Here is a 12,243-nt window from a genome sequence, read left to right on the forward strand (position 1 = left end):
GGAGGCAGTGACTCCCACTTAGGCGCCTCAGCCTGGCTGGGGAGCTGCTGATGGACGGGTGGGTGGCTCGCCATCTCCGGCTTGTGCCCTTCACGTGGTTACAGGCTAGTTGAGGGAATGGAGAGCGAACACTCACTGAGCTTTCACTGGGTCCCAGGCAGCATTACAGACTTACTTAATACCTTTGAGGTAGGTGCCATTGTTATTTGCTTTTAAAGAAATGAAGGCACAGAAAAGTCAGTGAGCCGACCAAAGGTTACACAGCTAGGCAGCCATACAGCTGGCCGTGGCGCTGAGCAGTCCGGGTCCGGACAGGTCAGAAGGCGGGCGTGGGAAGAACAGTGATGGACAGGCCTCAAACGCCTGGTTCCGACAGTAAGAGCTGCAGGAAGGAGTTCGGGGCAGGAGGGGATGGTGGGGGCTGCAGGCGCCAAGTGTCTAAGACAGGCTGTGCGTCTCTCTGGAGGTTTCACAGCCAACACTGCCTTCAGGGTCGGAAGAGGCTTCCTGATCCGACCTCACCACCCTCCACTCTCCTCCTCCCCGCTCCCTCCACCTCAGCCCAATGGTCCTCGAACCGCCCAGCCTACGCCCACCTCAGGGCCTGTGCACCTGCTGGCACTTTGTCCCCTGTGCCCTAGAAGTCCTCACGGCTCACTCCTCACCTCGCCTGGGTGTCTCCTCAGACTCTCTGGCCGTCATAAATGAAACACCTCCCCTGCCCCCAGGGGTCTCTCTCTTTCCCTTTACTCGGCTTTATTTCTCTTTCTAGCGCACAAGGGATAACTTGTATTTGATCCCTGTCTGTATATTCTCCAATAACCTCCAACTATTTAAGCTTCCTAAGGATGAGAAGGACTTTTAAAACTGCCCACTTCTGCCCCAGTGTGCAGAACAGTGCCTGACAAATACAGGCAATACACGTCTGCTGAATGAATGGAGGGCTCCGAGCATCCACGATTTCTGCAGTGAGATCATGTCCTTCCACAGACACAGGGTGGGGTCCTCTTTCTAATAACCATCAACTTCCTTATGAAGCATGAATCCTCCCAAGAGCACAAACGCTGAGTCCTAATTGGCCAAAGAAGTCCTGTTCTGTACCTTTGGGGGAAAACTCAAAACACTCCACTGTGAGAACCCCCACTGTCCCCACGGGTGGAGCTGTTTATTTCTATTTGGAAAAACCCAAAACCTTTATACTGGAACTATCCAAGGTACCTATCAGCTAACGGTTGGGTGACTGATGACATGAACACAACCCAGACCACACCTGCCCGAGGGGTTCACACGTGTTCAGGACCCTCGGAGCCCGGCACCTGGCTGTGGGCTGCTCCTCCTCACCACTCGCAACCCTGCACCAAGCCAGCTGGTTTCACAGGCAACCTTCCAGGCAGAGTCTAGACAATGAGCCATTGCCTCTGGGTCAAGGGCAGGCTTGGGAGTCATGTCTTTCATCAGGGACACAAGTCAGCTCAGCCACACAAAACATCACAGCTGCACAAGTCATTCAGCACAGGGATCACTGACAGCTTTAAGGAAGAGTAAAATACACAGCACATGAGCTAAAAGGAAAGGAGGCTTAAGGCTTCGGTGCAGACCACTCTGGGGAGAGGACACAACAATGGGTACCTTTAATAGAAGGGGGGCTGCCCCTGGCTCTGTGGACACCAGTGAATTCCTGCCCCTAGGGAGACCTGGCCACGTGTCCTGGCAGTGAGAACACTGTCAGGGGTGGGAAGCCCAACGCTTTCCAGGATGCCAGCTCCAATACAACATCTGCTGACGGAAATATCAAATCCATTAATTAAACATCTACCAGCAGTCAGCTCCCTCCCCGCTTCGCCTGTCTCATCAGTCTTGCTCAGTGAGGAGCAGGCTGCTGGACGGGCCCGAGAAGAAACCAATTGTCTGATTATTCAGCATTTGTTAAGACTGGACACGGTGCTGTGGATAAATATTAAACCCTAACCAGGCAGAGAAGAGCAAGAGGGGAAAAAGAAGCCAGCTCCCTACCTGCCTGCCCCCACAGCCACCAACATTTGAAAGACCTTAGAGAGAGAGGAACATTTGCTTCCACCTTTTCTCTTCCTGGAAGAAGGTGGACAGGGTATTTAATGAGTCATCTCGCTCCAGTTTCTTATGTTGCGGGGAAAGCGCTTTTCCTGTTCTGCCTCTGCACCTGCTATAGCCCCCTTCTTGTAGTGTCCTTGGGTTTTGTTTTTTTCCTTGTCAGGCCTAAGCTCTCATTGTATTTAAGACCTGGGTCAACACTTCAATAGTAACAACTTTTTTTTTTCCCAAAGAAGAGGGGGAAATAGTAAAAAAAATTTTTCCAAGGAGAGGAGGGAGCCTGCTGCTTTATTTGGCTCTGCAGAGGAAGACTGGGATATTATAAACCCTCAGGATCCCTTGGATGGAGATCTGGATATTTTAAAAGCACTCTTGAGTCCCCAAACCACAGCACCCAAGAGGAAGCAGGAAGGAGCCTGGGGAATCGATGAGTCCAGTGCTGTCTGCGGGGATGCAGATGGGAGACTCCGATTTCGTGATCTGCTGGGTTAACAAACTTCCCAGTATCTCACGGTGACTGGCGCCCAAGTGCAGGGAGCCTGCTTTTCTTTTTCTCCCAGGGTCACCAATCTCAAGAGTTTTCAGTTCTAATCTTGGCTTCTTTATGCCTCCCATCTTTTATTTACATAGAAGCATTACAGTCTATCTGTTCTCAAGGGTCCATAAACCACAAGACAGGGATTCCATGCTCTATAAGTTACAAGCTTGTAGCTGCATTTTAACAGGAGTCTCCTAAAGCACGTGCTTTATCCCAAAGAATGAAGTCAACTTCAGGACTCGTGATGGGTGAGCTGGAGGGTTTATCTGGGCAACATGCTGCAGGGGTGGCCTTTTCTGTGCCAGGCTGCCTGCCTATGTCTCAATTTCTTTGTCTTCTGATCCTCCTGGGATCCCACCTCTGACTCAGGAAAGCCCCAGGATCTGAGGAAAGCCATGGCTGATGGTGCAGACATTCTGCCCGAGACAGGAGATGACGGAGGCACGCCCAGCAGGAGCTGGCTCTGCAGGCTCTCACGTCCCACCTGTTTCCAGGTTGTGCCTGAGGCTCAGCCCACAAGAAGGTAACGGGGCACCGGCAGAGGGAGGCACTACAGAGCAGGGCTGAGGGGGGTCCTTTTCCCGTCTAGAAGCCACCCAATACCATCTCATGGAGCTGATGATCAGGTGCAAGTCCAGAGGGGCTTTAAAGATGATCTAAAGCAACTTCTTTTTTTCTTTTTTTAAACAGATTAGGGAACTAAGCCAGTGAGAGTTCCTACTCCAATGTCTACCTCAGGACCCCTTCTGTGGCAGCATTCAGCTTGCTCCAATTTTTAAACACTGAAAAGTATTACTTCAATATTAGGAACACTGAGTCCTTCCCCGCTTAGATTCTCAACCCCTTGTGACTCTCCAGTGATGGACAGGCTCTGAACAAGCAGGCAGTGTGGCATCTTCCCTGTGGCCCGTGGGTCGCTGTCTAGACGGGGGGAGAGAAGCAGTGTCCTGAGTCCACGGAAGGCTCTGCAGTGGGACTTCCCGGGTTTGAACAGCTCTCTTGGGAGTGGAGACAGGAATCTTCATATCCTGACATTTGAGATGGGGGAGTAGGGTCCAATTCCAGAAAGTTCTATTTTATGGGGTGAAGAGTAAAACTATGGAGCACACTGACCAGAGTGGGCGGGTCAGGCTGAAACTATCACTAGCATGATGCTTGTGAGTGGGGATGCCTGGAGATTGCCCCTAATCCCTGTGGGCAACATCAAGAAGAACGGCCACTACCTCGGGACCATCTCCCCTGCCAACAAGGACTCAGGGCACAGAGCTGACTCAGTGGCTAAGGAACCTGCCCAAAAGGCACACGTGTGTAACCCTTTCAGTGGATGCCACTGTGTCCAGCTAATGGTAGGAACTCAGTCAACACTAGTCAGGTGAATGGACACTTGCTTTTGTGTGTTCCCCCAAAGCAGGGGCACTTCCCATCTAAATTCAGAGGGATGGTCAGTCTCGGGCACAAGCCCCAGTGAAGTCCAGCAGTTTTACGGCTGGAAGAAGAAACTGCCTCAGAGGGGTTCCCTGCAGGCCAGCCCACCACTCAGCTGCCCCTCTGGCCCCAACACACCTTTCTCAGCTCATCCTTCTCGCGGGTGTGGGCATCCTCCAGGACCTTGCGCTCTGAGTGGGCCCTCTGCAACTCGGCCCGCAGGCTCTCCACCTCCTCCTGCAGCTGCAGAGTGCTGTCCTCACCCTGGCTCTGCTGGTAGTAGGCCAGCTCCTTCTTGAGCTTCTCCACCTCCATGGCATGTGTGGTGGTGACGGCCAACAGCTGCTCTGACAGCGTCTTGAACTCTTTGTTCTGTGAGAGCATCAGCAAACAGGGAGAGGGGAGACAGAGGTGGAGAGCAAGGTTATTGGGGCAGGTGGAAAACGGGAAAGCAATTAAAAAAGGCCCTTCCAAGGTGGGATTAAATCTCACAGTCACTGCATGCCTGAGTGCTTTCTTGGCATCTCCCTAACAAAACTCCATTGTGAACCTAGGAGAAATACAGAAAAAGAAAAAACTCCAATACTGATGTTCTAGGAGTGCTTAGGAGCAGTGACACAGCTGGAGGCTGTCTGACAGCAGCTGACCCTCCATGTCCAACTGGACGGACCTTACGCCTAATTTAGAAGTTTCGGGAACAACATGGCTTCTTGGATCTGCAGCCTTTGCTTTGCAGGCTTCCCTGCTCTTCCATGCCGGGCCTTCCTGCCCTACGACTCAGTGACACAAAGAGCTGCAACCTAATCTCTGGCTCTGAGACAAAGGACCCCTTCAGCATCCCGCCTTCCAAGGAGGCCCTCCACAGGGCCCCCTGATCTCTCTCACCACCTGTCAGCTTACCCTGTAAGACTCTGACTCCAGAAACTGATGCCCTGGCAGAACCTGTCCCTGCTAGGTGCCCAGTCACATGCCACGCAAGTAACAGGCGAGTGGGAAGCACTCCCCCAGGTGCCTGGTGCAGGTACAGAGGGGGAACGGGGTGCAAACTGTAGATGAGCTCGCACAGAGGACGCCCCGAGGACCCAGGGCCAGTGTCAAGAGCTGGTGTGCACAGGGGCCAAGCAAGTGATGCCGCAGCTGAGCGTGTCAGCAGGCAAAGCGGAGAGGAAGAAGCAGGGCTCTCCAAATAACCGAGCAGGCAGTGAACAGTCACTGATTCTTCTTCACTCCAAGGAGAAGAGAGCTATTGGCTAAAACACCAATAAACTGGGGCATCAGGAACCCATCCGTGACTTGTTCACATCAGAAATGAAGCTTCGTGGAAAGCAGCGAGGAGCAGAACAGCAGCCGCTGGACCCAGCACAACACCCTGAAGGCCGTGGGACCTCACGGCTGAGACCCGCTGTTGGTGTCCAAGCAGTACATTTCCTGCACTGATACAGCACAAGGAGATCCTCCCACGGTCTCCGGAAACCTCCCAGTTACAGCCTGATATGCCCTTATGTCTGGTCTGGTGGTCAGCCCTGCTCTAAGTAATCACAAACAAGAGACCCAATTAGGCAGCAACTGTTTAAAAAAACCCAGTGTTGTCTGTACCTCCCACACAGGTTTGGGTCTCCCCGGAGGCTGAAGGTTCTCTGCACAAGGCGTGTGGGGTTCAGGGAGGAAAAGCGAGCTGGACTAGCCACTTTGACTTTGCTCTGCTCTGGGTGTGAAGTGAGGTTCAGCCCAACTGTTACCTCCAGGTAGTACAGCCTGAGTCAGATCACAGGAGAGTGGGGAGGCGGACTGGACTGTGGAGACCTCTAGACGGAGCAGGTGTGGGGTGTGGGGAGAGGCACACCATGCGATGGTGGAGGGGACACAGGCACATCCCATGACCTTGAAAGATTCTCGGGGAGAACTTGGTTGTACAGATCGGCAGATGGTGGCACCCTATTATGGGCCGAGATACCACCCCAGGACTCTCACGCAAAGATGTGTCTAGGAGGCCAGCTCTTTGCTTTCACTGACACCCAGGCTGAGGTGAGGCTCATGGATTTTGGGGAGTTAAGTGGCTGGAGCCAGTCAGACCTATGCTCAGTCCCGAGCTCTATCCTGATCAGCTGTGAGCCTATCATGAGGTCATCCCACCTCCCCGTGTCCCAGTCCTCACATCTGAAAGAGGGATATCAGTCACTCCTCCCTCATGGGGTTTTGTCAAGGTTCAGAAAGATGGAGAGCTTCACCGGGGCTGGCACACCATTAATGCTCCATAAAGGGCAGCCCTCTTCATCGTTCCATTCTCCAGGGACCCCTGGGAGAGATGCTCCCAGCTCGGAGCTGGATGCCTGGGGTGTGGGGGGGCTATTCCTGACAGCAGCACTGTGGCAGCTCCTTCTCACCCAAAAATAATCACTGGGGACTCACCGTGGCTGCACATTTTGTGTTCTGGAGGTGGGACTTTAGACAGAAAGACCCCAGAAGGGCCTAGCAGTTTCCTGTCTCATCCTCATGCTATGATGGCCACATCAGGTGCCCACGGCCGTGCAGCCAAGTCCAGCACAGGGAGTGGCGAGGGGCACTTGCTCCTGCATAGATCCCGGAAACCCTCCCTGCGAGGCAGGCCAAGCTCCCTGGAGCTGCCTCTGTCAGGGGACCTGAGACCTGGCCAGCTCTGTCCCAAACCAGAGAGGACCTTTCCCTGACTCCAGGGGAATGTTTTTTGCATACGGACCCCTGTTCTTCTCGGGCTCCTCAGCCACCCCCAGAGGACACTTACTCGGCGTCTACTGCTCAAGGGCACAGGTCTGTCCTCAACTGCCAACAAGGAACCCAACTGGGAAGGTAACTTGAGACTCTCTGCTATTTGCTACTTTTTCAATAGCTTTTTTTTTTTTTCTTTTTGGTCTCAAAGGTTTGCTTAGGCAAGATCTTTTTTATTTTAAGATGTTCCCCCACCTGAAGGATATGACATCCACCTGTTCCCCAGTCAGTAACCCCAAGTCCTCTGCCAGCCTCTCCAGCACCTTTGTGTAAACCAGAAAAGGCACCACCTCCAGAGGGACAAGCGTCACAGAGCTGCCCCTCTAAGTGGACACAGCCCCAGGGTGCACGGCTTGAGACAGACGACACCCCTTCCTCAGGGCAGTGCTGCACCAGGGCTCAAGGTGAGGTGGACAGAGTGTGGGCTGGATTTCAGCCCCACTTGTCCCCATAGCCAGCTACCCTTCCGCAGTGCACAAATGGCAGAACTGTACCAAGAGTTCTACAGACTCCTGGGGGAGAGGGAAAGTCACTGTCAGACAGCAGCACCATGAAAAATACCACATTCCACACCTAGCACTAGCACTTACCGCGTGCCTACTGTGGGGCAGGCACTGTCCTGCCTGATTCATGTCTATCACCTCGTTCTCTTCTCACAAAAATCCTATGTAGTAAGGCTGATTAATATCCCCATTTCACAGATGAGGAAATGGAGGCACAGAAGGCCAGAAAGCTGTGACTTGTAACACAATTTTACAAATATATATAGATGCTCTTGTGAATCATAAGTTATTAACTAATGTTTACTGAGTAAATACTAAGTATACTGAATCAATTTGATTTAAAAGGCTACTGACTGAATCCATATGCATGTATCATATTTTTTTCTGATAAAATATATTTAAATATAGCCTTATATTCACAAAGGTCTAAGGAACCTGACCCTCATAAAAAAACTGTAGGCTCAACTGGCTTTCTCACTCTACACATTGTGCTTGAATAAAGCCAGGCTGGTAGAGAACCGAGTTCTTAGATTACATCATTTTGGCTGAAAAATGTCACACCACAGGCCTACACCAGGGACACTGCAAGAAATGGTCCCAGGAACTGTCCGTTTTTACTGTGAAGGATGTGGTTTATTACACTACAGATTACGAAACCCACAGGAAAACTGTCTCAGCACCAGGGACAGCTCCAACCCTCCTGAACAATTTCATTTCTTTTAGCGGCTCTCGAGCGACCTTATTTCCTTCTTTCTGTTTGCTTGGGAACTTGGTGCCAATTTTGCCTCTCGTTGGGTGCACAAAACCTGAACATGAATTTTGAGTGCCAATCTTACCCTGGTTTTATTTTTCATTTTCCTCCTTTGCTGACTTTTGGCAGTGGGGATACTTTAAAAAAAAAAAAATTCCCCTGGAGATTCTGCAGTGCAGCCTGGAGTTGGGAACAACTACATTAGCCACATCATGGTATCAGTGAATTTTTGAGCTAGAAGTTACTTTAGAGATCTTAGGATAATCCCCTCTGAGGAACTCAAGGCCCAATTAGAGATTTGGCCATAATCCCAAGGTGTCACCACTGGTTGCAAGTGTAAGTGAGACAGAACTCATGGAGGTCCTGCTGGGACTCTGTCCACTGCCCCACGCCGCTCTGACGAATACTTTGGGATGCCTTCACCTAAGTTGTTCCTGACACACGTGTATCCTCTCCTCCTGGCGAAGGAGAACCTTGTGTGTCAGGGGAGCTGCTGCCTGAGTTGTCTCCAGGCATTATACAAAGAACAGAAACCCTTTCACAAAAAGGTCAGCCCCAGCTGCTATGAGATTGCGGCAGAACAAGAATCTCTAAAGTCCTGGTGCCACAGATTTGCTGATGATCCCTCTCATGACAGAGCGCCAAGCATGTTCTTTGACACAGGGTCACACATCCCACTGTAAAATGCCAGACAGTCCAAGGATGATGCCATCTATGAGAATGGACCTAAACAAAGCTCAGCATCGTCCTTGGATTGGGGAATTCTCACATGTCTGAAGAACCTTCCAAGGTGCAGATATCCTAAAATTTGCTTGGAGGTGGCCGAACATTCTCTGGAACCAAAATGCCAAGTTTCAATCCTAGCCATGCTTTCGGACTAGCTGTGTGACCCTAGGCAGGCTATTTAACTTCTCGGGGCCTCAGTTTAAAATGGGAACCACGTTAGTATCTCATAGGGTTGTGGTGAGGATTAAATGAGTTGACACAGGAGAATAGTGCCAGGTACACAGTTGGGCAACATGGGGAGGGGCCCAAGAAAACAAGATCTAAGATCTAACCCGCCTCCTCTCATCACCCTCCACACACAGGGCACCCTGCCCAGGGCGGGAAACACCTGCCACTGCTCACAGATGTTTGCCAAGCAGGAAGCTTAAGGCAAACAGCTCTTTTTAAAAATAGGCCTTTTAAATTTGCTTCTCTATGATGTTTCAGCACGTGGAGTGTAAAATACCAGATTTATTTTTAATTTCTTGAGTCAACTTCAGAAATCAGCAATGCCAATGCAGGGCCCTACGGCTGGAACGCAGGGCCGAGGCAGCTGGGCAGTACATGAGGCTCCTGGCAGGGTACAAAGCTGGCTCATCCCTCTGACTAGACTTTGCTCAGAAGGTTAATGGGCACAATTTGACTATGCAAATGTCTTTCCTGTCCAGTCATCAATAGCCACCATCATCATCATCATCATGATCATCATAGAACCCTTGGCCCTCCTTGTGCTTTCGTTTTTCAAATGGCTGATCCCAGAGACCAGACCTTTCTCTTTCCACTCCCTGATGGTCTGAGCAAGTATGTCTCCCTCCCTGCCTTGACCTACCACAGCAGGCTGACCAGGGCCAGGTACTGAGTGTCCTCCACCCTGCACTGAGCTTTCTGTCCTGCTCCCCACTAAGGAGCCAAGCCAAACAAGACACCTGCAGAACTCACACAGAGAACACAAACACCCAGGGTGACTGACAGTTTCTTCTCGGGAAGCCTAGTCTTTTGCAAGAACAGAGAAGCAGGAACATCTTACTACATTTGGGGTTCTGTTTGGGGCAGCTGGTTTAGGTGTAAAATGGCTCATTTATTTTCTTGCCCTGTTGGGATCCTTAAGAAGCTTACAAAGTGCCTAGAACAGAATAGGTACAATAAAAGCAGTGACCTCCAAGGCCGTGCCTGGTGGCCCCAACTCTAATTCTCACCCTCCACACCCCTCCTTCCCTCCATCCTCTTCTGTCCTTCCTCTGGAGGCCTGTGAAACCCTCCGGGGCACTGCAGAAGCCTGGTCCTGTGGTCATTAAAGCCCTCCATGAGCAAGATAACAGTGAGCCTGTTTTCAACTCTGGGAACCCGTCTTAGCCATAACCCAGGAAAGGACCGACTTTAGTGACATTTGGAGTTAAAAAAACTAGCATCGCCCCACTATGGCTGTGGGCTCAGACAGACCTAGGTTGGAGTGCTGGTTCCAGCACCTTCTAATTCTGTGATCTCGGCCAGGTACTGGATGCCCCTGATTCACAGTTTCCTTATCTGTGAAATGGCCTCACAAAGTCACGCAGGGATCACATGAGAGCTCCCTGGGGAAGCCTCCCTGGGTGGAGCACTGACCTGGTCATCGATCTTCCGCTGCAGTTGGACCACCTTGTTCTCCATGCCCACGTTGAGGCGTTTCAGGTGCTCTGCGGAGCGGGCCTCGATCTTGAGGGCCTTCAGCTCCCGCTTGGCCTTGAGCCTCCGGAAGGCGCACTGCATGACAATGGCTGCGCCCCGCAGCCGCTGGAAGCGCCTGCGAGCCATCCAGCCCCGCACATGCTTCTGGATGATGGTAGCCTTGTGCTCCCTGAGGACCTGACGGGGGACAAGCACACACCTGATGGGTTTGCACGGCAGGATGGGAGCAAGAAGGGCTCATACTGCCCCGGGGAGGTGAGAGCCAAGGTCAGTGACATTCAGCCACCCTAAGACTGAAGGCCTTGGTGACTTTATGAACGGTTGTAACTAGGTTCTGCAGCCTGTGTCCCTACTGGGCATCAGCTGTCAAATTGTTGTTTCTAGTTTATTTTGTTTGCTTTTTACTCATTAGGAAACCGCAGTCTAAAAATCTAAAAGTTGGAGGGGCCTAATGATTATCCAGCTGACAGTCCCCCAATCAACAGATGTGGTTCCCTTCATGGTGACAGTGAACTGGAGAGAGGAAGTGAGATTGCCTAGGGGAAGTCCACATTGGGTTAATGGCTTACAGTTACAACTTGGCTTGTAATTCACTGTTTTCCTTTTTTCCTATCCGGTTAAAAGCCACTCAGAAAATTAAAGCATCAGCGATGTTCTTGCCCTAACGCCCTGCAAAATAAATGTTTGTGGAGTGAATGAATAAATAAACATGCTGAGAGACTTACATGCCCAGCGTCACAGCTCTGAGATGAGCTGGGTTTAAACCTAGTGCCCTGCAAATGCCACCTGCCACGTCCATGGTGACGTCACACACAAGTCACCAGTCTCCCAGGAGTATTCACAGAACCTTTTCCCACTGGCCTGTGTTTCTTCACTTATTGTATTAGGGTGTGTTCCATCTCCATCCTAACCATGTTTGCTTTTTCACTATCATTTAATGCTTTATAGTTTTATTACTTAGAAAATCATACCTTCTCTATCATAAATGAGAAGGTAGATAGATACTCGTTTTAGGAAAACAAAAGGCCATTTCAAATATTTCCTTCCAATCCATCTTTTGTCTTAGCATCGACCTTCAGCTGTGTGTGGATGTTAAATGAGTTGGTAGAAGGGGTATGTCCTGACTTGGGGCTACCTAACTGGGTCATTCAGCATCACTGGACAGTGGCCCAGCTGGGGGGAGGCTGGGGTCGCTCTCCGGACTTCACCTCCCTGGGCTTCGGGATGCTAATCAGTTACATGAAGGGCCGGACCTGATGATGCTTAGTGTCACCCCTGCTCTCAAGTCTGCCTGAGCCCAAGGTGGGTCACCAGGCCCTGCTCCAGCTGACTGCGTGCCCTTGGGCAGGTGACTCAGCTTCTCCGAGCATTTCACAGCTGTTAAAGGGGCACAGCGATATGCACCTTTCCTGTCTGAGATGGTTAATCTTATATGTCAACTTGACTGGCCCGGGGGTCCAGGTTAAGGACTGCCCCTGGGTGTGTCTGTGAGGATGTCTCCAGAGAGATGAGTAGTGGAACTGGCAGACTCAGTAAAGTGGGCTGCCCTCCCCTGTGTAGTGGGCATCTTCCAATCCACCAGGGGCCTGAATAGAACAAGAGGTGGAGGAAGGAGAATTTGCCTTTTTCCTGCCTCACAGCTGAGCTGGGACATTTCATCTCATCTTTTCCTGCCCTTGGACTGGGATTTGTACCACTGACTTGCTGGTTCTCAGGCCTTCACACTCGGGCTGAATGACACCCCTGGCTTTCCTGGGTCTCCAGCTGGCAGATGGGAGACG

At 51.3% G+C, this 12,243-nt stretch overlaps 1 protein-coding gene and 1 long non-coding RNA gene across 4 annotated transcripts in view; one reads left to right on the forward strand and one right to left on the reverse strand.

Annotated features, from left to right (window-relative positions):
* Positions 1-12,243, reverse strand: part of MYO5B (myosin VB) — a 293,346-nt gene that overhangs the window by 40,075 nt on the left and 241,028 nt on the right. For all 3 annotated transcript variants that reach the window (XM_031441933.2, XM_064480330.1, XM_064480331.1), the window contains exons 21-22: positions 10,400-10,639; positions 4,172-4,405 (exon numbers count right to left, since the gene is read on the reverse strand). In XM_031441933.2, coding sequence (XP_031297793.2) covers positions 4,172-4,405; positions 10,400-10,639 — 474 coding nt within the window. The remainder of the gene's footprint in view (positions 1-4,171; positions 4,406-10,399; positions 10,640-12,243) is intronic.
* Positions 2,874-6,919, forward strand: LOC135319524 (uncharacterized). Its single transcript, XR_010378170.1, has 2 exons — positions 2,874-3,131; positions 4,588-6,919. It is a non-coding gene; the product is annotated as an uncharacterized LOC135319524 (long non-coding RNA).

Source organism: Camelus dromedarius, chromosome 28 (genome assembly GCF_036321535.1).
Source record: "Camelus dromedarius isolate mCamDro1 chromosome 28, mCamDro1.pat, whole genome shotgun sequence".
In the NCBI taxonomy this organism is placed as follows: domain Eukaryota; kingdom Metazoa; phylum Chordata; class Mammalia; order Artiodactyla; family Camelidae; genus Camelus; species Camelus dromedarius.